Source organism: Hevea brasiliensis, chromosome 2, assembly GCF_030052815.1.
Source record: "Hevea brasiliensis isolate MT/VB/25A 57/8 chromosome 2, ASM3005281v1, whole genome shotgun sequence".
NCBI classification, from domain to species: Eukaryota; Viridiplantae; Streptophyta; class Magnoliopsida; order Malpighiales; family Euphorbiaceae; genus Hevea; species Hevea brasiliensis.
In genome coordinates, this window is record NC_079494.1 from 65,199,879 (window position 1) to 65,226,044 (window position 26,166).

Here is a 26,166-nt window from a genome sequence, read left to right on the forward strand (position 1 = left end):
CTTAAGACTGCATCAGACCGTCAGAAGTCCTACATTGATTTGAAAAGAAGGGATAATGAGTATGCAGTGGGTGAGAAAGTTTTCCTCAAAGTTTCTCCTTAGAAGAGAATTATGAGATTCGGCAGAAAGGGGAAACTGAGTCCTCGTTTCATTGGGCCATATGAGGTTCTGGAAAGAGTGGGTCCTTTGGCATATCATTTGGCACTACCTCCAGAGTTAGAGAAGATACATAATGTTTTCCATGTGTCTATGTTGAGGAGGTATCTATCAGACCCATCTCATATACTACCAGTAGAAGAAATTGAAGTGAATCCAGACCTCACATATGAAGAAGAACCCATAGAGATTCTGGCTTATGAGGTGAAGCAGCTACGGAACAAGCAGATACCGTTGGTAAAAGTGCTGTGGAACCATCATTCGGGCTAGGAGGCTACTTGGGAATGAGAGGAGGACATGGGGAGACAGCACCCACAGCTATTCAGAGATTGATACCAGGTAAAATTTCGAGACAAAATTTATTTTAAGGGGGAAAGAATTGTAACACCCTTATTTGTATAGCTTGGTATATTTCACTGTTCCGGTGACCGGTGCCGGTCCGGACAATTAAGAGGATTAGAACCACACTTAAGACAATTAGAGAAGCCATAAACACAAATAATTAGTAATTGCCAATTAGTTAAATATAAATAAGAAAAACAGAACATAAGAAGTTAAACGAGCCGAGAGTCACAGTGATGGGTGACCTTCTCGGGAAGGACTGCGAAGTCATATTAAACTCAAATTTTGAACCGTAAAATGTGACGCCGCGGTCCTTAGGACCATTAAAAACACAGTGAAAAAGAGAAAATCATGAAAAAAGGTTGTTAAGCCAGTCAAATAATTAGGTCAGGGAGCCAGAAAAAATATTGAATTATTTGCAAACCGGGTTAAACCGGCGAGGGGCAATTTGGTCAATTGACCCCGAGAGCTAACTCCTGACCTAACTGTCAAATAAAATCAGAGAAAAGAAAATTTTGGATCTGGGAATTAAATTAAAGAACTAATAGAAAAAAAAAAGAGAAAATGAAAAAGGTGTAGGGAGATGACATCATGCATGATGCCATAAATCCTATAATTAATAAATTTAATTAAATGGATTTTTTGGATCTTCCATAAAACAAAATACATAAAAGAAGAAAGAAAAAAACAAAAGATAAAAAGTCATCTTCCTCACATGTTGCCATCTCCCAACTCTCTCTCCCTCTCCATTATTAAACCTCCATTAAAGCTTACACTCAAGCTTAAAATTCTTCACTAAACCTTAATAGCTTCCATAAAAACCTCATTAGAGCTTGTTTTAGTCACTTGAGAAAAAGATTGAAAGAGGAAAGAAATACAAAAGATAGAGATTTGAAAGAATTGGAGTTCTAAGAAAGGTTAGTAAGCAAATTTGATAATTTTAGTTTGATTCTTACATTTCTAACTTATTGAGCTTGTAAATAAACTTTAAATGAAATGAAATAAATTGTTGAGGGAATATGACTGAAATTCGACCAGCATGTGTATGGGGGTTTTATTGCATGGTTTGATTAGTTTGAATGGGTATATGAACCTTAATTAGTTGAATGATTATAATTAAAGGCATTGAATTAGCTAAATACAAGGAAATTGTGAACTAGGTTGGACACTTAGGGTTTAGAGACAAAAAAAGTGAAAAATTGGTAAATGATGTCTTGGACCTAGTTTAAGGAAAGAAATGGTCAATTGTGACCTAATGAAGTATGTTGAAAGTGTTGGAGTTGAGATCAAATTCGGATTGAGTGTGGTCATGCTGCTGGCAGCATGACCAAGGTCCCTTTGAGGGACCAAAAAATGAAAATTTACAAGTCCAATTGGTATGAGACCAATTGGGAATGAAAATAGACACTAAATGACACAATTTTCTTTTAGGAAGCATGCTCAAAAAGTGACCAAAACCTAGTGAATAAATTGACCAAATCTGGAAAATCTCAGTCTGCCCTGTACAAACTGACCAAATGAACAGTGTAGCCACAACTTGAGTTAGGCAGGTCTAAATGACCTGAAATTTTACCAGTGGACAATTGAGGTATAGACCTAAAACTTTCATGCAGAACAAAAACCCAAATTATGCCATTAACCAAGTCATTTGGCCACCCAAAATTGGTGACCTAAAACTACCAGAACCAAAATTGCCCAGAATTCTGGGTTGAGTCCAATCCGGCAGCCATGGTTTAAATGGCTATAACTTGGGCTAAAAAACTCCAATTGGAGTGATTCAAAAAGGAGAATAAACTTAAGACAATAGGGAACATTTTCTATGAAGAAAGTTTTGCCAAATTCCAACAGTAAAATGACTAATGGAACAGTGAAACTTTAGACACCAAAATTGAAAATTTATCAAATTTGCCTAAAAGACTTAGAATTTGAATAAACAACCAAAACCAACAAATTTAGTGACCAAAATGTGGTATGTGGGTGAAGTTGGAATTCCTATACCTATTAAGCCTTAGAAAGTCAACAATTTGACTTGAATAGTGTAGTGAATAGTAACCCCGAAACACAAAATTTGAAAAACGTCGAGTTTATCACGTTAGAGCTAGGTAAAAGTGAAGTTAAATTTATTTTTGGATTTATGCTACGTTATGGTACTGAAACACTATAAAATTGTGTGTTTCAGTTGAAAAGAATACCGGGAAAGAACCCGAGGAACCGAGCCAAGGCCAAGAGGTGACTCGCTTGAGGTTTGTGCACAACATCACTATGCTTTAAAATTCATTGATAAAGTGAATGAAATATGTATTTTACTTTTGCTTTGTATTGTTGAAAGTTTATTTGTGACATTATTTATGATGTTTTTATTTAAATTGTGAAAGTTATTGTGTATATTTGAAATAGCAATGTTTAGCAAATTGTTAAGATAAGTTTTGAAACCACAGTATCATGACCATATATTTGAACACCTCACAAGCATGACTAGTGGGGGTAATTAGTTTTGAATTTTGATTCCTTCTCTGGAGAAGTGTTGAGGTGTGCCAGTAGAAGAGGATTTGAATGGATATCCATATATTTGAGTTAGCTAGCCTTGTGATGTGACTTCTCCTTAGCCTCTGGCTATTGAGATTATATTTGTTTCGAATGGCATGATCTAACTATGGGTTTTATGAAATGTGTTTGATACTTCGAAATGAAATTGTTTGGAATAAAATCTCATAATTCATGTTTTGTGTTTAACTCGCATGCTCAGTTCAATTTTTGAATAAATGTGATTTAAATTGTGCATAAAGATTCTTTTAGTATGTTGTGCACCACTGAGTCCTAGTACTCAGCGATAGCTTTTATTGCTGTCGTAGATATAGAGACTAGAGGAACAGTAGATTGAGCTGCTGAGGATAGGGGAGCTACCTACTTGAAGTTATCGGGTATAATTTATACCCTGACTGTAAATATTCATTTTGATAAATGTATTGCATGTAATTGTATGGACATGTAAATTCGGTCTTGAGCAGCTTGTACAAAGTTTATATTAAGTTTGTAATATATTTTAGTTTGAGTTTCTCTCAATGTAAATTTTTGCAATGATGTATATAAATTACTTTGTCATTAATGAAACATGAATGGTAGTATTTTATTTTGAATTGAATGAAATTCATTAATGGAATTTGATGATTGTTGGATATTGGAAATGGTGGAATTGATTTTTTTTGGAAGTTGATAAATGTGTTGAAATTGATTGAAATAATTGTGAATTTGAAGTAGTTGTTGAGGAAAATTATTGGAAGTGCTTTTTTTTAGGTATTTGAAGAACTGTTTTCTCAAAATACAGACGGAACTCTGTCAAAATTTTTATAAAATTTGCAAAAAAATAAAATGGGCTAAAAATTTCAACTAGCTTTCAACTTTAATTAAATGTTTTAAATACCTATTAGAAAATGCTCACCACGTATCAAAAATAAGAAAATTATTTTAAAATCCCTTATAGGGTACTTAATGAGTTATCGGTAGGTGAAGTTCGGTAATTCATTAGGTATTCTACGGGATCATGTTATGCCTTACAAAGGCGTAAGGTGTGACAATAACTGTGGAATGTAAACTTTGATAAGAGTAATCTTGCCACAAAAAATACAATTCCAATAAAGACGCCACACAAGTAACTCTTGTGATGAGTCAAAACTTCACCACAAACAAATAATGTTGGATAAGAAGGAAGAAGCAGCACTTGCTATTGTGACTAACAATTCAGAATGTTGTGAGCTTACAAGAGTTGGCCTTTATATAGGTTGATTATAAGCACTATAAATGAAAGATAGCAAGGTTACTAAATAAGAACTTTGAATAGTCTTCTAAACAAGAAATAATATTGAATCTTTGAAAAAAAACACTTCAGAAATCTGCCCACAAGTTGATGCATGAATTTGAGGAGATTTAGACAACTTTTCAGCCTTATTTCCTTCCTTATTTATAAGATATTACAATCTTCTTATGATTTCTTTGAGATTCCAATAGCAATTGGGGCCTCTTGCACATATATGGGCTTATTTTCTTCACACTCATCCCATTATCTTTATTTTAAATTAAGCCCACGCATTTTAACATGCACCTAACTCACACATCCCATTGACTTACCAAGTTCAGTCCAACTTCTTTAATTTTGAATAAAAGCGAGCAAAGTGATAAGCTTGCTCTTGGACATAGTCAACAGGCTCTTGTATGTCATGTCACTATGTTTTTGATAATGTGGCACATCACTTAATCCTTTCCTTATCATGTGCACTAGGATTTCACCTCTTTACATTTGAAAGGCCTATCTAGACCTGGTGAGCCATCTAAAATTACTTTTATGCACACAAATGTTCTTCAAGCACTCATAAACTTAATGCAATAAGCTAACTACAACACACTCAGTCTAGTGAAGCAACCATAGCCAAATATAAAATATCAAAAGCAAACATTCAGTATCATGCACCTGTTCAAGAAATTAATATATCAATTATGCAAAACTAGTTTCAATTGCCCCTTAAAACAACACTTATGCATCCATAAAAAGGGTCACAATTCACCAAAAAAAAAATAATGATGCTATGTAAAAAAGATAATGAAAGTAAAAAGAAAAGAATAAAGAATGAGAACAAAGGAAAATGCAAAAATAATGAAAAATGCATTGAAACAAAATTTAAAAAAAATGCAAAAATTTACATCCTTAACCTTAGATTGATGTTGTCCTCAATGTCACCAATCATCACAATAGCAAAATAAAAAACATAGTCAATAAATGGAAAGGTATAAAGATGAGGGATACTCTACTTTGTAGTGTGCTTTCCCTCAAAGAATTATACAAACTTGTTCCTCTTTTGCTTCCTTCAATTGCTTCTTGATCATATAAAGAGAACTAACATCAAAACAAGTTTGGGATGTGACTAAAAACAAAAGAAACTAACAAAAACAAAAATTTAAAAGAAGACTTGTGTTGCCTCTCAAGAAGCATTAATTTAAGGTCATTAGTTTGACCTTTTTCATGTTTCATGAATGTTAGAATAGGAAAACTTTACCTCCACCTTAACAGCTGTTTTAAATATTTGTACTTCATCTTTTTCCCATTGCATGAGAAGATACTTGTTACTTTATTTAGAATCCTAACTGCACTTCGAGGAGTAATCTTGGAAGTTTGGATGAGTTGGATCCAAGCACTTGGAGAAAGACATTTGAACTTAACTTTTGGAGCTTCATTTTTGCCTAAGAGAGATGGCAAAGCTAATTTTTGCTCCCACTCTTTACCTTGATTATTGCAGGAATGAGGAATAGCTTGACTTTAATTTAAACCTTAGGATCAAAAAGTGAAAACGACAAACTTGATACAAAGTGATCTTAGCTATCCATTTTTCTTAGGGTTTAATTTTAGACCATTGGATTAGGAATTGATTAAAATAATTTTGTATATTTCAATCTAGGCCTTTTTTTGTAAGAATAAATCTAGACCCTTAGATCCAAAAATAATAAAACAAAACAGTCTCAAATTAATCCAAACCATTAAATATTTTATAAATTAAATATGGACTATTAGATTAAGAGTTTGTTAAAGAAATAATAATAAATTTTAGTACCATTAAATCCTAACACTTGATTTTTTTTAGAGATTTAGTTTCTACCTTTGGATTAAAATTAGTTGAAGTAAAAATAAAGATAAAATTAGTACTTTTTAATTTTCACAATTGATTTTATTTGTAAGGATGAATTCTTGACCCTTGGATCAAGAAAAAAAAACGAAATAGTTCTAAATTAATATAAACCTTTATTCTTTTATTTCTTTAATTTTTAACTATTAGATTTAAAGTTTTAAAAAATAATGAAAACTGAAATAAAATAAAAACTGAAATAAAATAAAAACTAGTCCTTTTAATCCAAATCTTCTTTTCTACTCTCTTAATCACAACTCTTTTAGCCTATGGTTTGAGTCTCTTATTTGAAGGAGGAGGCTTTTTGATAGCAACTTTAAAGTACGGATTTATTTGGAGAGCAGAAATTTAAAAAAAATAAAAAATAAAAAAGGCATCACTTCAACCCAAAGACCTCTGCCTTTCCTTCCCAATCCCCATCACACCTAGGCTGCTGCAACACCACTGCTTTACGCTCTATTCTCTCACGAGACTAGCACATCTCATCTAGGCCGCCCTCTTTCTCGCACTGAAAATCTCCTACCCCATCACCATTCTCTCCCTTGCAATAACTCAAACAGCTCATTTGTTTCTTTTTTATTATCTCTGAGAAAACCCAACTCCATTGAACCTATTACCACTCACATAGTCCACTTTTAATCAACGTCCATTAGAATCTCATCTGGACCCATGGTATCTACTTCAATCGCAATACCAACAAAAGTTCAAGTTCACTGAAAGCTCCTTCACACACCACAATCAGCAAATGCCAAACCCAACTCCTCTTCTTTGATTTTGGACGCGACTCCTTTTCATTCGGTAGTGAAGATCCGTTTCATTCAGTCCCTGTACAAGCATAGGCAAAAGAAACCCACTTGCATTGACCGATTTGCACACCACACCTTCCAGTCTTCAAAGCCAACTCTTCTGTTCACATTGTGACTTAGGTAAATTCTGTTCTATTGTGTATTTTCATCTCGAACTAGAATCTTGTTTTGAGTTATTAGTTTTCTATTGAAAAATATTGTTTTTATGAGCTTTGACTACTTGATTGGGTATCAATTTCTATTAGTCTATTTGTTGCCTCAAAATACTATTTGGATGGAATTTATAGTACAATTTTTTTTTGAATTTTGTTCGAGATATATTCTAGGTGCCATGTGAGAAGACTGGGAGTGGTAATTGGGCGTTTATGCCTTACATCTTTGGAGTTTTGAAAATTCGCTAGCCATAGCCATTTTTTTTTCCCTAAAATGGTTTAACGAATGTTATTCGGGTAATGATACTTTGTGAACTATCAGGAAGCTTGGTGCCATTTTTTCTGCAAATGGATGTGTTGTTTTTTGTAAATGATTTGAGAATGTTGAAATCTGGTTGGCTTCTTTGAGTCCTCACTGTATTTTTTTTTTTTTATTCATGAACGAAAACAGAACTTGTGTGATCAATTTAATAACTAAAAAGAGCTGTTGTGATTAATATTGTCATTCCTAGATGCTGGTTATATAGCTACATCAGGTTATTAAAACTAAGTAATGCTTGGCATACATATTGTTGTTACTCCTTGTTTGATCTCCAGCACAACACTTATTTATTTATTTAATTTACCTTTGTTCAGATTGTTGTTCTTGTGCATATGAGATTGGTTTTTCCTTTACTTCATTTTATAATGGTGTGGATTACCGACCTCCCAATAGTTACTGGTCTTACATCTTAAATTAATTTATGCAAGCTTAAATGTAGATGAGATGGTTAGTTAGGCCTTCGTTAGTGTGTCTTTAGGGGTCCTTATAGAAAAGTTCCAATTTTCCTAGGAATTTATATCAATTTTTGCTTTAGTGGTTATAGGGGGCACCCTTAATCACTTAAATAGGGGTATTCCTTAAATCTTTCCTAATTTATTAGAATCATTTAAATCAAATATTTTTTATATGAAAATATCAATTTTTGTGATATTTAAATAGGGGATACCCCTTGAATTCTCCAAATTATTAAAATTAATTAAGTCAAATAAAAAAATGTTTTTATGAAAATATTAACTTTTTAATGGTTATAGGTACCTCTCAAGCCACTTAAACGGGGGATACCCCTTGGATTTTTTTTTTTTAATTTATTGAAACCATTTAAATAGAAAAAAATCCTTTTAAAAAAATATCCTTTTAGTGGTCAAAGGAGTACCCCCTTAAACTACGTAAATAAGGGGTACCCCTTGAATTCTATAATTTATTAAAATTAATTAAATAAAATTTCTTTCTTGAAAGTTCCCTAAAATCACTTCATCCGTTTTCACCTCACTAGTTTTAAAGTTAAAAAAAAATCATCCAACAAAAGGACTTTCATAAAATTAATCTTAATTGGCAAGGTTCTACTTCTTAAAACCCTTTGACTTTGGAGAAGTACTCTAGAGTCAAAGGGTTTTAAGTTAAGTAGAACGAAGACAGAATACATGCATTGTAAGTTCAGTGAAGGCCAAATTAGTGATAGGGAAGGAGTTAGTTTAAATGGAGTGGTACTGTCCCAAAGTAATGTGAGGATGGCTCAGTCCTTCAAGTAGATAGAGGATGTGAGGAGGATGTTAGTCATAGGATTAAAGCCGGATGGTTGAAGTGGAGACGTGTCACGGGAGTTTTATGTAATCGTAAGATTCCCAATAAATTGAAAGAAAAATTTTACCGTACAGCCATACGACCGGTTATGTTATATGGTAGTGAGTGTTGGGCACTTAAAGAGTCGTATGCATCTAAGATAAGAGTTGCAGAGATGAGAATATTAAGGTGGATGAGTGGCCATACTAGACTAGATAAAGTCCGTAATGAGAGTATTAGAGAAAATGTAGGAGTGGTGCCAATTGAAGATAAGTTGAGAGAAGGAAGATTGAGGTGGTTTGGTCATGTGAAGCGTAGACATATGGAGGCTCTAGTTAGATAAGTAGAGCACATTAGGTTAGAGGATAGAAAAAAAGGGGTAGACCTAAATTGACTTGGAGGAGAGCAGTACAGCATGACCTAGAATCATTACATATTTCTGAGGATTTAACCCAAAATCGTTCAGAATGGAGAAAGCGAATCCATATAGCCGACTCTAAATTTTTGGGATAAAGGCTTAGTTGAGTTTAGTTGAGTTGGCAAGGTTCTACTTTATTTAATTTTAGCAAAGTAAAATAAATTAAAATAATTTGTTAGATAGAATATAAACTAGGATCACTTTAAATTCAATCCAATTTTAGTTAAGGCCTTACCTGAAACTTAAGTTAACCTCTAGTTGAACCTCTTTAATTGTTATATAATTGTGTTGAGAGAGAAGATGTATGAATAGATGTGCAGGGCAAGGATGATAATTTTTTGCAGGTTGCATTTTATTGAAATTTTGGAAATGACCAATTTTTAGGAGAAATTTTGTCGAATTTTCGTCAAATTTGTAAGTAATGATATATTTGATTTGATTTGTATTAAATCTTTTTATTATTAAATTATGTTTAACTTATGAATGATGAAATGTGCACATATTTTTTTCTAGTTTAATTGAATTAATAAAAGTTAAGGTTGTGATTAATTAGTGCCGATGATGAGACTTTGATCTTGTTAAGTGGAGTACCCACAAATGGATTAGACTCTTTAGGCATTAATTGACACATTCTTTTTAATCGGAGTACTAGTTAAGGAGAGTGGAAGCCTTGGCCTCTATTAATTTAATTTCTTTCCTACAATTGTTCAAGGTTATTTAATTCATAGATAATAAAGTGTATGGTTTCTAAATAATTGAATTACTGCAATTTTTTTATTATGTTTAGCAAAATTAGTAAATAATAAGTATGTGATTAAAATTTAATTGAATTAATAAAAATTAATATTGTGGTTAATTAGTGCCAATGGCGAAACTTTAATTTTGTTTAGTGGAGTACCAACTAATAAGTCAAACTCTTTAAGCATTACTTAATACATTCATTTTAAGCAGGATACTAGTTAAAAGGAATGGAAGTCTTAACTTGTATTAATTCAACTTCTTTTATATAATTATTAAATTATGTTTAACTTATTAATAAAAAATAGGCTTTTTTTTTTAGTTTAATTGAATTAATAAATATTAAGATTGTGGCTAATTAAAGCGACGATGGGACTTTGATTTTCTTAAGTAAGGTACCTGCTAATGGGTCAAACTTTTTAGGCATTAATTAACACGTTCTTTTTAAACAAGGGACTGATTACAATGAATGAAAGTTTTGATCTAAGTTAATTTAATTTCTTGATTGATAATTGAATTATACTTTGAAAAATCAAATTTTCATTTTTTATATTATTCTAAAATGGTTTTCACTTTTGATAATATGGTTCCATCTTTAAAATTCATTTCTTTTAATTTTAAGCAAAACTTGACTCAATGTCCACTTTTATTTTTTGCATACATTTTATATTTTAGCAAATTTAATTTTTAATAAAGGATTCTAAATCCAATTTCATTTTTCTGCAAAATTACCTATTAGGTCCTTTTTTTCTACATATTTTTCCCTCAAAGTTCACCAATTGTCAAATTTGAAAGCCTTTTTTAACAACTATGCTATTTTAGTTATTTTCTTACCCCTTTTTCAAAATCAATACTATAAAAAAAATCAGCAACTTTTTTAAAAACAAATAAAAATTAATAAAATAAAATATAAATGGAGTTAAAAATCATTTTTAGGGTCGTTTCACTTACTTTTGAATTTGACTTACCCTAATAGTGAGATATTTATGTGTTCCTACATTTATGCATTTTCTTTGATCCAAATCAAATATAAGGAATTGGTATCATAATTTAAACTCTATTAAAATTATTGGCATTAAATTATTGTGAGAATACTATTAAATCTACCTACCCTATTTAGAGACGATTGTAGGGTGCCTAACATTTTTTCCACACGTATATGGACCCCGAATCCTGGATGTCTATATTAGAAGTGATAAATAATATTTAAAATTTTCTTTCGAAATTAAATAGTTTTCTTTAATTTCCCTCAAAATTAAAGTTATGACTCCTTACTTTCCATTTCAATGAGAATTGTCTAGCGATCACAAAACTCTAACAACAAAATATATTTAAACATATAAACAATTCATTTATATCATAAAACATTTAGCTATAAACATAGTAATCCTTTGTACATTCATCAAAAGTTTCATAAACCTTTGTATATACCCTTTTTACAACATATTGAGGCAATAGCCTTTGGAGCTCATAACTTAAATACGTTGACTGTATCTTCAACTCTTGCCTTTGAAAAGGGAAGATAGAGAAAGAGAGTGAGCTTTGGGCTCAGTGAGTAAAAGTCTATTCAGAGAAGGAAAACATATATCAAAGCATTTATATATATACATATGCAATGCACAACCATATGATGTTTTTATAACACAAACAATTCACATTAGGGTAACTCATGTAAACAATGGTCCCCCAGTCATCACATAATCATATCTCTAATGTGCTCGGCCCATTAAAGGAGCTCCTCAGGACTTCCTCTTAACATAACACAAAATGGATATTAGGAATACAAAAGTCATGACTTACCTGAGATGGATTATATAATCTAAGGTATCCAAATGTTAGAGACACATAATTGCCTTATTTGACATCCCTTTCCTTTATTTTACATAATTAAGCTCATTTATATGTATGTCTTTTTCTTTTCCTTTTTATTTACTTTCCCATTAGGAATCAGTAGATCATCCATGAATATCAACATGGCACAATTAACAATGCAACACCTTTGCGATATGCATTACTAACATATTCAATAAATCATGCAATTATAATTAGAATATATCACAACTTCCATGATGCATGAACATGCAAGGAATATGATAAAATAGTTTAATATTCACATAAAACATTTTAAGTAAATTCTACTCACCTGGAGTTGTTGAACTTTTCTACTTTGCCTAATGCTAGTTAATCCCTTAAATCTCTTGTCTTTATGTTCTCTATGCTTTATCTTCCAATGGACAAGGGAATCGTTTGTAGAGGATCTATATATAATGACTTAAACATAATTGGTTACATTTGGGATTTTTCAGTCATAGAAGGTTCCGCAACCGAAGTCTTAAACTTCGGTGACCGAAGGCTACGATGCACTGCTTATGTGACTGTTCACATGAGTCATCAACTAAACATCTATGGTTCAACGGCAGAACCTGAACTTACCCAAAATTCATCCATAGTGCAAAAAGATCGGGTTTTAACCCTCAAATCCCAATACTAAGTCCTAAACTCTCTTCTAAGTACATTATGTCATTTTAAAACTTTAAATAACTATGAATACAATGTAATTACTTAAACCTCTTCATTTTAACTTAAAATCTCATTATTTTACACCAAACCCTAGAACAACCTTAAAAATAATCTAAATCATTTCTTTTGCAAAATACTACCTTAGGATCTTTAATCAAACTAAGAAGAAGGAGAAGGAAATTTACCTCTTTTGTTATTGCTTCCAAGGGAGTTTCCTCCTCTTCTTCTTCAACTCATTTGAAGGAGAGGAAAGGGTACTTTCTTTCTTTTATAGAGGTTTAAGGTAATTCTCCTTCATGTAGAGACTAGGGCAGTGTGTTTTAGGTCTAGGAAATAGAGGAACCAAAGGGAGGTGAAGAAAGGGGAAAGGAAGAGGAGAAATTGAGTGAAGGGGTTGGTGAGACACCAAAACCGTCGATTTATATATCCTATCCCAAATCAACTTCAATGGTTGAACTTAAGGTTCGATGATTAAACTTGCCTAGACAGACCTTTTTACACTTTAATCCCTCTTTCTCAAACATACACGCTCTCTTTCTCTTTCTCTCTCTCTCTCTTTCCAAATGCACCATCTTTCTTGGTGTTTCTTTTCTTTGGAATTTCTTAGGACACTGTAGATCCTTATTTGTGTGATCTTGTAAGTATTTGCATTCATAGTTATCAAAGGCTCAAGACACACCAAGGCGCTAAGGTGTCTTGGAGCTTAGGCGCAAGGCGCAAGGCACAGGCGTGCGCTCGAGAGAGCCAAGGCGCAAATATAAAAAAAAAATATATATTAAAAATTAAAAAAATTATAATTATGCTATCACATCTCAAGTAACATAAAATTATATAATAATAACTAACAAATATGCAAGTAATAATAAGTTTATAATCCAAAAGAGGTAAAAATAAACTACTAAAAGTTAAAAATACTAATAAATTACTAAAAGTTAAAGTTTAATGAACTAGTAAACTACTAAATGTTCAATCCATATCAATAGAAATATCAAAATCCTCTTCATCTTCTTCATCATCTTCATTATGCTCCTCATACTCATCTTCCAAATCAACATCTTCATCACCATCATTTTCTTCATCACCATCATTTTCTTCCTCGTCTTTAAGAAGTGAAGAAGTGCGAGGGGATGAAGCTTTTCTTTTTTGCTATGATGTAGATGCAATATTTTTCCCTTTGCTTAATCTAGTGTTGTAGGCATCCTCTTCAGCTCCAGTAGCTGCAGCAACCACATTCCATGTCAAATCATCATCTTCAAAAACAAGTTCATCTCTATCCATCTCTTCCTCCATTTGACCCATCAACCATTCATTACTATCATCAATGTCTTTCAATGAGATGGGGTCAATGCAGTCACGTGCATCATATCTACGCTTTAATGACCGATTGTACTTGACAAAAACCAAATCATTCAAGCGATTTTGAGCTAGTCTATTTCTTTTTTTACTGTGAATCTGCAAAATATAACAATTTTAATAAGTATGATTTTTGAAAGAACAAATTAAAGGTATAATTCTAAAGAGAGATGTTTTGTCACTTACGTGCTCCAATTACGCTCACAACCAGATGCACTAAAAGTGAGGCTAAACACTTTGACAGCAAAATTTCTCAAATTTGGAGTTGTTGCTCCATGAGTTAGCCACCTTGTAGCTAATGAAAAAAATAATGTATATTAATTATTATTCAAAAAGATTGCAATATGAGATTACATGCTTATGGATAAAATTATATTACCTGGAGATACTTTCTTTTGATTCCTAATTGCCATATCCATCCCAAATATGCCTTCAGCATTTTGATAAAAAGGTAATTGTGCCATTATTTTGTCTTGCTCTTCTTTGCTTGGAATCACCCTTGCTTCAACTTGGTATAAATCGGTAACAACCTCAACATCTTCATTAATTTTCTCATTTGAATAAAAAAATTCAGGATTCAAATAATATCCAGCTGCATGCAAAGGTCGATGGAGTTGACTTTCCCATCGTTTATCAATAATCTCAAAAATTGTCTTGTATTTTTCTTCATTTTCATCAAATGACTTTGCAATTGCTTCTTTAGCCTTATCCATCGCCTCATAAATATATCCCATTGTAGGCATTTTCTCACCATCAACTAATCTAAGCACATGAACTAATGAACCAAATATCTTTAAGATATAAACAATATTAGTCCAAAAAGTAGGTATCATGACAATACTATATACTTTCTTACCAGACAGTTCTTTTGCCTACTTACTTTTGATCCATTCCTCTGAGGTAAATATCTTTCTTAAATTCACCTTGTGCTTATGCATACGTTGAAGGGTGAGAAAAGTAGTTGCAAATCTTGTGATAGCTGGCCTAATTAGCTCTCTTTCACCAGTAAAGTGCCGTAACATGTTCACCACACCCGGACGAATGTAAATATATCCATTCAATGTCATTTTCCTTTTAATTGTGTTATGAATTTTGGGAATTTTTCCAATATCTTCTAGCATCAAATCTATTATAGTGGTTTCATAAGGGAGCAGCACAAGGAGTCCAATACAAATGAGGGCGCTTTGTTTCTAACAACTTCCCTAAAAACAAAACAAATATGGTAGCAAGTAGCATAAATATTAAATACATTATTTACTTACAATGAAATTAAACTATCGAATAATAGTAAGAATAAAAACTCTTAATTACCTGCAAGCACACAATTGCTAGCATTATCTGTCACAACTTGAACTACATTAGCCTCTCCAACACGCTCTATAAATCTATTAAGCAGCTCATACATCTTATCACCAGTTTTTGAGTACTTTGAAGCATCAATAGATTCCATGAAAATAGTTCCCTTTGGAGAATTCACCAAGAAATTAATCAAAATCCTTTGTTTCTTATCAGTCCAACTATCTGCCATTATATAACAACCATACTTTGCCCATTCTTCTTCATAGGACTTTAATGAATTCTTCACCTTAGCAACTTCTTCATTCAACAAGGGAACCCACATTTCATGAAAACTAGGTGCTTTCATACTAATCCCAAATTGTCCAATAGACTCCACCATAACTTGAAAACTTGGATAATTGACGGCATTAAAAGGAATTGCCGCATCATATATCCATTGAGCTATATCCTTACATGCTTTTTTTCGCAATTCCTTTTTACATGCCTCATTAATAGCGGTTTGCTTCATCTTTGAATTTTGTCTATCTTACACCGCCTTTACAGCACTTTTGGCAAAATATAAATCTATTGAACCCTTTGTCCTTGCCTTTTTTTGAACCTTACTACTTCCTTTTGAGCCTCCAAGAATTATCCCAACATTATCTTCATCTTCGTCATCTCCAAGAGTTTCAACATCCTCATAATCAAGCAATTTATCTAAGGTCTTCGCTGAAGCCTTTTGCTGCGTATACTCTTGTAGCTCTTCACGCATATGTGTTGGACACTTCTTACACATTGTAGCATTTCGAAATCCTCCAACTAAATGCTGCTTAGCCCGAAGTGGACATATTTCCATGCAGGATCTTTGTTGCTATTGTCAGTTTTAGTAGCAGCAGTAGATGCTTCCGATTCCATCTTTGCAAAAATAAAATAAAAAGATAAGAAAATTAATAATTTAACAAATAACAACAAGCCAACAATAATATGCATATGATAAGTACATGAGTTATTAATTTTACTCCCATCACATTTAGTATTTCTAGTGTTTTTTGTTGTTTAATTCAATTGGTTAGGCATTTCGTATCAATTAGGCATGATCTTAATGAGTTTTTGGAATAATGGCATTAAATTGGGGAATTTTCAATATCTTTTTACCTTGACCTTTGTTTCGTTTTTCAGGTGAAACTTAATTTTTAGGTTTTTAAATTGAGTGTCATTTGATCAATTGGAAAGCTAAGATAGAGCACTACAAACATCTAAGAGGGACCAAAGCCCAGTTCAGCCTCGAAGACAATCAAAATTAGCCCTGAAGCCAGAACAGATTTTTAGTATAGACCCGTGAGGCCATGTTTGGTTTTTAATTCATATCTGGAGCTCTAGATGTCCAATCAAAGCAAACTCAGGCCCATTTGAACCTCAAAGGCCACCTCTACAATTGTTGTGAAGGCCTGGAAGCGAGATAAGACTGTTTTAATTGTCAAAAATAATAGCAAATTTGTCATTTTAGGCTGGATAGCCTGACAAAACTTGTTTCGATTTTTGGCCCATAACTTGGGCTGTAGACCTCCGATTTGGGCAAACGAGTACCCATTGGAAAGCTAAAAAGTAGGGCTACAACTTTCCTGAAGAAGTCAGAGACAGAATCGCAAGGAAAGTAGTTAAAAATTAGTCATGATTGCAAAGTAAAGAATCTGTCTTTTTGAATTTCAAAATTTTTTTAAGTTTGGTTCTTATCTTTGGGATTAGGTTTTTTATTATAAAGCTCATCTTTGGCAGCAACACCGACACATTCATTCAGACCTTCAACACCTTCATTCTCCATTCACGTTCATAGTTTTAGATTTCTCCATTTTATTTTTCTTTTGTAAGCCATGAACATGAGTGGCTAAGTTTCTAAATTCAGTTCAAGGGATTCTAGTTCTTATGCATGGTTTATAAGACCAGGTTCTTAATTCAAATTATGCCTTTTTGAATATCCATTAATTCTTGATTTTATTGTTTTTGATCTATTGAATGGTTTGCTAAAAAAGCCTATTAGTTAATTATTTAATATGATTACTTGCTAGTTCATCTTTATAACCCGCAATTGTTGTGTAGGATTGAATGTGAGTAGCGATTAGGTTTTATTAATTATGATCTAAGTTTTCGATAATAACCTAAAGAAACAATAGGATGAATTAAATGATTTATACTTTATAAATCATTGTTCAACTTAACTACTTCCTGTTCTTAAAGTAATTATTAATTTGATGAGGATTGCTTAACACCAATTCAATTAATAATTAGAGTCAACAAGAGTGCTGGGCTCGAATTGATGAGTATAAGGAAATTAGGAGTTTTACCTTGCTGTTTGGTAAATCTATGTTAAGTATTCAATAAGAGATAATTGTATTTCTTTTGTCTATGATTGAGTCATGCATTGGAATGCGAATTACCTTAGACTGAAGTTTGTTTAAATTGATAGTTTTATACCTAAATTTAGTTTTTTAATTTTTGAACTTGATTTCTTCTGATTTGATGTTACAACCCCATCTTTGTTTCTTTTTCTGTTACACGTGCACGAAATTTAGTAACTCAGTCTCTAGGGTTCAACCTGGATTACCACTTATTGTATTTATTCAGAAAATATTTCATTACTGATAATTTCAGTTAATTTTTGGTGGAATCGGCAATATACCAATTTATAGTATCATAATCCAATTATAATAATAGAAATTAATAATTTATGATAACATAAACTCAATTACAATATTTCTAATAATCTCTAATAAGACCTAATAGCAATTAGGAATAAGAAAATAAAGTAATAAAACATTTTTAATCCAATAATAAAACTAAAAGCTAATAAGAGTAATTGAATTAGCATAATAGCATCTAAAGTGGTCAAGTCTCAATATATTTTCACATATTCACAATAAACAATATGTCCAAATCACAAATTTATACAAAAAAGAAAAGAAAAAGAAAAACATTGCAAGATAAGGACAGAGCATGGCAAAGAAAAGGAAAAAATGGAAAATTGCAGCTGCTGGAACAGTGCAGAAACAGAGAGCATGGCATTGGCAGCAAAAAAAAAAAAAAAAAAAAAGATGCAGAAGATGAAAGTGTAGTACATAAACAGTGTAGGAAAGAGAGAGAGAGAGAGAGAGAGAGAGAGAGCATGTCAGCAAAAAAAAAGTTGCAGAAAAAGAAAGTGCAGTGCACAAACAGTGCAGGAACAGTGCACAAAAGAGAGAGAGAGAGAGAGAGAGAGAGAGAGAGCATGGCAACCCCCCAAAAAAAAAAGAAGCAGAAAAAGAAAGTGAAGCACAGGAAAGGAAGAGAGAGAGCATGGCATTGGCAGCTAAAAAAAAAAAAGAAACAGAAAGAAAAAAATGCACAGGAAATAGGGGAAGAGAGCAGAGGAGAGAGAGAGAGAGGAAAAGAAGAAGAAGAAGAAGAAAACATTAAGAAAAAAGTAAAATTAAAATATATATACTAGGTTTGTTTGATCTCTCCCTTCACTCATCTTCTTCTTCTTTTTTTCCCTTTTTACTGGCTGCTAGTCTGGACAAACTTTAAAAAAAAAACCCTAGCAGCATAGCTTTATATATCCAGCGCCTTGTGTCGCCTCGGTGAGGTCGTGCACCTTGCCTATCCCGAGGCGCTTGAGACTGCGCTTGGAAGGCGCGCCTTTGATAACAATGTGTGCATTGAGGCTGTGAGAAATTCGATAATGAAAAATTGTATGACTGTGAGATATATTTAAAAGCATTAAAAATTGATAATCATATGTGTGCTATGTATTTTGGAGAATATAATTTTGAAGACCAAAAAATGATTAATTAAATTTAAATAAAGTTTATTTTTTTTAGATTTAATTCTATGAATTTATTAAAGAAAAAAAAAACTAACTACACCTAGTTGGTCTCTGTGGGTCTAATGTGGCTTAATGAGGAATTTTGATTAAATAAATAAAAGTCTACTATTCTTTTTATTTTATTAAATGAAAATAAAAATTAAATAGGAAGTTTTTCTCTTCAAGACTCCTTAAACCTTCTTATTTTAGGATTGCATAAACTTTCTATATAATTTTTTGACATAAACCTTATAAATACTTTATAGAAGGAGAAAAGAAGAAGAGACTCACCTGGCCACCCAGAAGAAGAGACTCTCTTTTAGATTACAAGATCCTGGACCATTAGGTAATTTTAACCAAATAGAAGCCTAAATTAATTAAGATATAAGTGTTAAATTTTAATACAAATTATTATTAGTTTATTTCATATTATAAATAAAATTAGCAAGTAGTCCTAAAATAAGTAAACAAAATGGTAATAATTACATGAAACTTATTTGGAGCTTAATAGGAGTAGGACAAGGATGAACATGCCATACTAGAAAAGAAAGGCCTTTTTCAAGGGTAGCTTACCTCAATGACAACTATAATTATTTTAGGTAAGTATCTATAAATTTTTAAAATAATAATTTTATATAAAACATATAGTAATAATATAATTTTATTAGATAAATAATAAAAATTAATTTTATCTGTATTTTTAACCCACTTTTGTATAAAAATTGAATTAAATAATAATTTGGTAAATTAAAATTAATTTTGTTTGTAAAAAACCTAATTTTTGCATCTAAATAACTTAAAATTAAATATTTGATAAATTATAAAATAAATTGACATATTAGAAATAAATTATTTTAGGTTATAATTATTTAGGCCTTATTTTTTTAGACATTGGACTATGGTGATGACAGTTATGGAACTTTTGTAAGAAGTAAGTTGCCATCCATGACTCTATCAAAAAATTGAGTGCATCAACTAAGACCCTTTGGTTTTCCCTTTGGAAGTTAATGCCTTAATCAAATGTCCCTCAGACAAAATAATGAATATGTCTCAATTATTACTTGAGTGGCGATTCCTGTCTATTTATATCTTTGTGGCATAAATCCTTAGTACCATAGTAATGTTATAGGAAGGTAGAACATACTAGTGAATTGAATGCTATTAAGATTGTATAAATTGCATATATAGGAAATGTTGTCTAAGGAGATGGTACTTAAGTGAAACCGATGTGACTCTACCATCTTTCATAGGCATTATTTGATACATTTTATGTAATTCTAATAGATGATATTTTGCCTTGTGCCACATGACCCCACAAACCCCCAACCCCCCCCCCCCCCCTCCCTTTGAGTATGGATACTGACTACCCCTTAATGTGGGGTATTACAGTTTCCTTCTCAACAACCTTATCTTTAAGTGTTTTCTCTTCTCTTACTAGTAGAGCCTCTTCAATTTCATCCTCTCCCCCACTTTCTTGCACATCATTACCCAATTGATCTTGCTCGAGTTAGCAAGGTAGCTTACCTAAGGCTTTATTGGAAGAACTCGCTTATTGAGCTATTTAGTCCTTAAGCATTCTATTGTGGGTCACTTATAGGTCTAGCTTGGAAGTGTGTTGCTCGATTACCTCATTCTGCTATTGTTGTGTTACCAAGAAGTTCTCTATCATAACCTATAGATTGGATTTTTGCTCTTAAGGCTGAGGAGGATGTTAAAGAGGTGGATTAGAATTTCTTGGCTTGAAGCTCGGTGGTGTTCTATTACCTTGCTAGTGATTCTAGTTCTGATTCTGCTGGTTGGATCACAAAAAGTTTGGGTGGTTCCTCCATCTAGGATTATAAGTGTTTAAATAAGTAATTCCTCTAAATTCTCTGATTGGACCATTATTATTCACATAATTCATCTATTCCAAAGAAGGATCATGAGAATAATTACATTTAGAACTTGGATGTCCTCCACCACACTAGTCACAAACAGAATGGCTAGATCTAACTACATTGATACTCAACTTATCTAAGTCCCTTGTTAATGCATTGAGTTTAACATCAATCATGCTTAATGCATCAAGCACTCTATCTAGTCTCCTTAAATCACCCTCTCATTTGACCACAAGCAATTCGCTCCAACAGATTATAAGCATCTTCAATTTTTTTTTTTCCATCAAATCTTCACCAACTATTGCATCTATGTGATTCTGATTGTTATAGGAAGTTAATCCTATAATTATGTAAATAATGTTCTTTCTTAATTAGTTAGCTAATTAGTTAGCATAATTAGTGGGATATCACCCCAATTAGAATACTTAATTATAGGATTCAGAATACTTAATTATAGGATCTTAATGTCTTAATGCCGTTTAATCCTAATGTGAAAGTTCAACAAGCTCAATAAGAACAAATGGCACTGATTACTTTGACACTTTCTCTCCTGTTGCTAAATTAGCTTATGTTCACTTGTTTGTTTCTTTGATAGCTAGATATGATTGGCCTTTACATCAGTTAAATATCAAAAATGCTTTCCTTTATGGTGATCTCCAGGAGGAAGTTTATATAGAGCAATCACCAGGTTTTATTGCTCAGGGGGGGGGGGGTTAGGCAAAGTTTGCAGGCTTCGAAAATCCCATTATGGCTTGAAACAGAGTCCTCGAGCTTGGTTTCGCAGATTCAGTGAGGTAGTTCAACGGTTTGATATGAAGAAGAGCAAGCCCAATCATTCGGTGTTTCATAGATACTCTAAAGTTGGACTAATTTTATTTATAGTATATGTTGATGATATTGTTATTATTAGAAATGACTCTGCAGACATTTCATCATTTAAGTCATTCCTTCAGACTCAGTTTCAAATAAAAGATTTGGGTTTGTTGAAATATTTCTTAGGCATTGAAGTTTCAAGGTGTAAGAAAGGCATATTCTTATCTCAGAGGAAGTATGTCCTTGGTTTATTGGCGAAAACAGGAAAAATAGGTGTCAAACCATGCAGTGCCCCAATGACTCCAAATCTTTAGCTCACAGCAAGAGATGGTGAACTATTTAAAGACCCTAAGATGTATAGGAGATTGGTTGGCAAGCTTAATTATCTCACAGTGACTCATCTGGATATTGCATATTCAGTTAGTGTTATAAGTTAATTTATGTCCTCTCCTACTATTAACCATTGGAAAGCTTTAGGGCAAATTTTATGTTACTTGAAGGGTGTTCCAGGTCGAGGTCTCTTATATAACAATCATGGGCACTTAAATATTGAATGTTTTTCAGATGCAGATTAGGCAGGTTCAAAGATTGATAGGAGATCCATTACAGGATATTACATCTTTGTTGGAGGAAACTTAGTATCTTAGAGAAGTAAGAACTAAACTGTAGTTTCTCATTCGAGTGTTGAATCGGAATATCGAGCTATGGCCCAAGCTGTGTGTGAAGTAATGTGGACACGTCAGTTATTGAAAGAAGTGGGTTTTGAGACCTCATATCCTGCCAAACTATGGTGTGACAATCAAGCTGCCCTCTATATCGCCTCAAATCTAGTGTTTCATGAGCGTACTAAGTCTCAAGGTGACATTTAAGTCTCGCCGCCCACCTAGGAAGGAAGGTCCCTTGCCGGCGACCTCACCCAGAAAATCCGATCACCAGAAGACCGGCGAGTGAGGCTCATGCGCCGATACAAGCTCTAATCGCTGTCCCACTCGCCCGCGCGTGGAGGCGCATCTAATGTCCTCTACCACTTCCATTGCTCTTGGCAAAGGTAAACATCAATATACTTATCCTATCTCTTCCTTTGTATGTTATGATCACTTATCTCCATCATCTCGTTATTTTATCAGTTCTCTAGATACTGTTTCTATTCCTAAAATTATTGCTGAGGCATTGTCCCATCCTGGCTGGCATGTTGCAATGGAAGAAAAATGGTGGCTTTAGATACTAATGGTACTTAGGAATTAGTACATCTACCCCTGGATAAGAAAGCTATTGGATGTCAATGGGTTTTTACAGTCAAAGTGAATCCCAATGGTACTGTTGCTCGTCTCAAGGCTCGCCTTGTTGCTAAAGGATAGGCTCAGACTTATGGCACTGATTACTCTGACACTTTCTCTCCTATTGCTAAACTAGCTTATGTTCGCTTGTTTGTTTCTTTGGCAGCTAGATATGATTGGCCTTTACATCAGCTAGATATCAAAAATACTTTCCTTCATGGTGATCTCCAAGAGGAAGTTTATATAGAGCAACCACAAGGTTTTGTTGCTCAGGAAGAGTTAGGCAAAGTTTGCAGGCTCCGAAAATCCCTTTATAGCTTGAAACAGAGTCCTCGAGCTTGGTTTGGAAGATTCAGTGAGGTAGTTCAGCAGTTTGGTATGAAGAAGAGCAAGTGCGATCATTCGGTGTTTCATAGACACTTTGAAGCTGGACTAATCTTACTCATAGTATATGTTGATGATATTGTTATTACTAAAAATGACTTTGCAGGCATTTCATCACTTAAGTCATTCCTTCAGACTCAGTTTCAAATAAAAGATTTGGATTTGTTGAAATATTTCTTAGGCATTGAAGTTTTAAGGTGTAAGAAAGGCATCTTCTTATCTCAGAGGAAGTATGTCCTTGATTTATTAGCGGAAACAGGAAAAATAGGTGCCAAACCATGCAGTGTACCAATGACTCCAAATCTTCAGCTCACAGTTGGAGATGGTGAACTATTTGAGGACCTTGAGATGTATAAGAGATTGGTTGGCAAGCTTAATTATCTCACAGTGACTCATCCGGATATTGCATATTCAGTTAGTGTTGTAAGTCAATTTATATCCTCACCTACTATTAACCATTGGGAAGCTTTGGGGCAAATTTTATGTTGCTTGAAGGGTGCTCCAGGTCGTGGTTTCTTATATAGCAATCATGGGCACTTAAATATTGAGTATTTTTCAGATGCAAATTGGGCATATTCAAAGATTGATAGGAGATCTATTACAAGATATTATATCTTTGTTGGAGGAAACTTAGTATCTTGGAGAAGTAAGAAACAGACTGTAGTTTCTCGTTCGAGTGCTGAATCAGAATATCGAGCAATGGCCTAAGCTGTGTATAAAGTAATGTGAACACGTCAGTTATTAGAAGAAGTGGGTTTTGAGAACTCATCTCCTGCCAAACTATGGTGTGATAATCAAACTGCTCTACATATCACCTCAAATCCAGTGTTTCATGAGCGTACTAAGCATATTAAAATTAATTTTCACTTCCTTCGAGAAAAGATTCAACAAAAGATCATTTCAACAGGGCATATCAAAACTGGGGAGCAGTTATAACATATCTTCACAAAAGCTTTGAATAGGGCTCGGGTTGACTACATTTATAATAAGTTAAGCATGATTAATATCTATGCTCTAACTTGAGGGAGAGTGTTATAGGAAGTCAATCCTCTAATTATGTAAATAATATTCTTTCTTAATTAATTAGCTAATTAGTTAGCATAATTAGTTGGATATCATCCCAATTAGAATACTTAATTATAGGATTCAGAATAGTTAATTATAGGATCCTTTGTATATAAATATCTTGTATCTCATTCAGCAAAATACACAGAAAATATTCACTACACTGATCAAGTGTATTAATCCATTATAGAAATTTCGCACAATCAACCAATTCTGAATGCCATGATGTGGCCATTGTCTTTGAATATCCCTATATATCTCCCATATTTCATGTAAAGATTCATCTTTCCTTTGAGAGAATGTAGCAAGGTAACTGTGGAGCTTAGCTATCTTCCTAGGTGAATAATAATAATAATAATAATAATAATAATAATAATAATAATAATAATAATAATAATAATAATAATAATAATAATAATATACAACAACAACAACAACAATAATAATAAGAATAATAAGAATAACAACAACAACAACAACAACAACAACAACGTGTGTAATCTAACCAAATTACTAATTTTTCGATATCAAGAACTGGTCTCCAGCAACGGTGCCAAAAAATTGTGCAAATTCCCAAAAATACTTGGATTGTTCATAAGTAATATGGAAAAGTTACCATTTCCTCGAGCACCTTATTAAGTACTAGATACTAATAATTTTAGCTATTTAGACAATCAATTTTTTTATTAAGTTAAATTAAATCTAAATTATCAAACAAGAACTACTAAATGGAATTCTTAAGCACAATAAAATTACCAACCAATTTATGAAAGCTCTAGAGCTAAGGGTTCAAGACATCAATCAACTATGGCATGTAATCTAATCTTGTCCAATTATAGGTAAACTATATTGACCTAATGTCCTCTTTCAAGGAACAAGAGGTGTATCCCAATTAATCCAAATCTTATTTTCATGGTATTAAACTAATTAAAACCCTTTAAAAACTTTGATCATTCAAATAAAAATTCTCCAAAGGAGTTTAGCATATCTCTAAGTCAAGAACCTTAAGTCCAACTCTTGTATAACTTATTACAAATCTCATCTTTCAACTTTTCATTTAATGTATAAAAATCATACTAAATGGGTGCCAAACAAAAAGTAAGCATTAATTGCACAAGAGATTGAATCAAAATAAAAGTCTAGAATTTTATCGAACCAAAATCAAAATACCACCATAGTCAAGTTGATTTGCTATCCCTAAAAAAAGAGATTTAGCTTAACACATTTTCAATTAACTCAAAAGAAGTTGAAGAGATAAAATGACCCATAATGTAAATTCTTGCATAGAAAATAAAACAAAGAAAGAAGAAAACACTGCTCTGATGCTGGGAATCTTCAATTGTGACCTTGGATCTTACTTTCTTGCTTTAATCTTGGAGGCTGAAGTTATTATGTAAAAGAATGAGATATATGCTAGTGGTGTGCCCTAAAGCAGACCTTAGTGTTGAGTGTTGTAAACCTAATTCCCAACATATGGCTTTTATGTGTCTTTATGCTTAGGTTTAATAGAACAATCTTTTAGCTTCTTGTTGGAAGTTCTATTCTCAAAGAATTAAGAACATGACTAGCCAAACTATCCAGTACAAGTGGTACAAAGTATGGTTCACAGTTGATGATATTTTGTTGGACATGATCTATCCCGCTAGACTATCACCTCTATTTGCTTCCATGGATTAGTATGAAATACTAATAAAAGTGAAATCGTAAGTCCATGCCATTTGACATTAAGATGTTAGGACAAATACAGTGAGCACTTATAAAATAAGTAGGCAGAACCAGTGGTGCAGAGATTACATATACATGAAGTTTACTCTTGTTAATATATTTTTATCTATATCATAATAATGCATGTAGTCCCTTGACCTAAGATAACA

General features: G+C 32.7%; 1 protein-coding gene, 1 long non-coding RNA gene and 1 other non-coding gene across 3 annotated transcripts; 2 read left to right on the forward strand and 1 right to left on the reverse strand.

Annotated features, from left to right (window-relative positions):
* Positions 1–6,546: 6,546 nt before the first annotated feature.
* On the forward strand, positions 6,547–9,789 carry LOC110641650 (uncharacterized). Its single transcript, XR_002492324.2, has 2 exons — positions 6,547–7,096; positions 7,303–9,789. It is a non-coding gene; the product is annotated as an uncharacterized LOC110641650 (long non-coding RNA).
* Positions 9,790–13,373: 3,584 nt separating this feature from the next.
* On the reverse strand, positions 13,374–14,782 carry LOC110642174 (uncharacterized). Its single transcript, XM_058143088.1, has 5 exons — positions 14,641–14,782; positions 14,140–14,535; positions 13,947–14,055; positions 13,635–13,851; positions 13,374–13,553 (listed from the first exon to the last, which is right to left on the reverse strand). Exons 1-5 carry the CDS (start codon positions 14,780–14,782, stop codon positions 13,374–13,376), a joined length of 1,044 nt encoding a protein of 347 aa, XP_057999071.1.
* Positions 14,783–24,509: 9,727 nt separating this feature from the next.
* LOC131178069 (small nucleolar RNA R71) lies at positions 24,510–24,616 on the forward strand. Its single transcript, XR_009147199.1, has one exon. It is a non-coding gene; the product is annotated as a small nucleolar RNA R71 (small nucleolar RNA).
* The last annotated feature ends 1,550 nt before the right edge of the window (positions 24,617–26,166 follow it).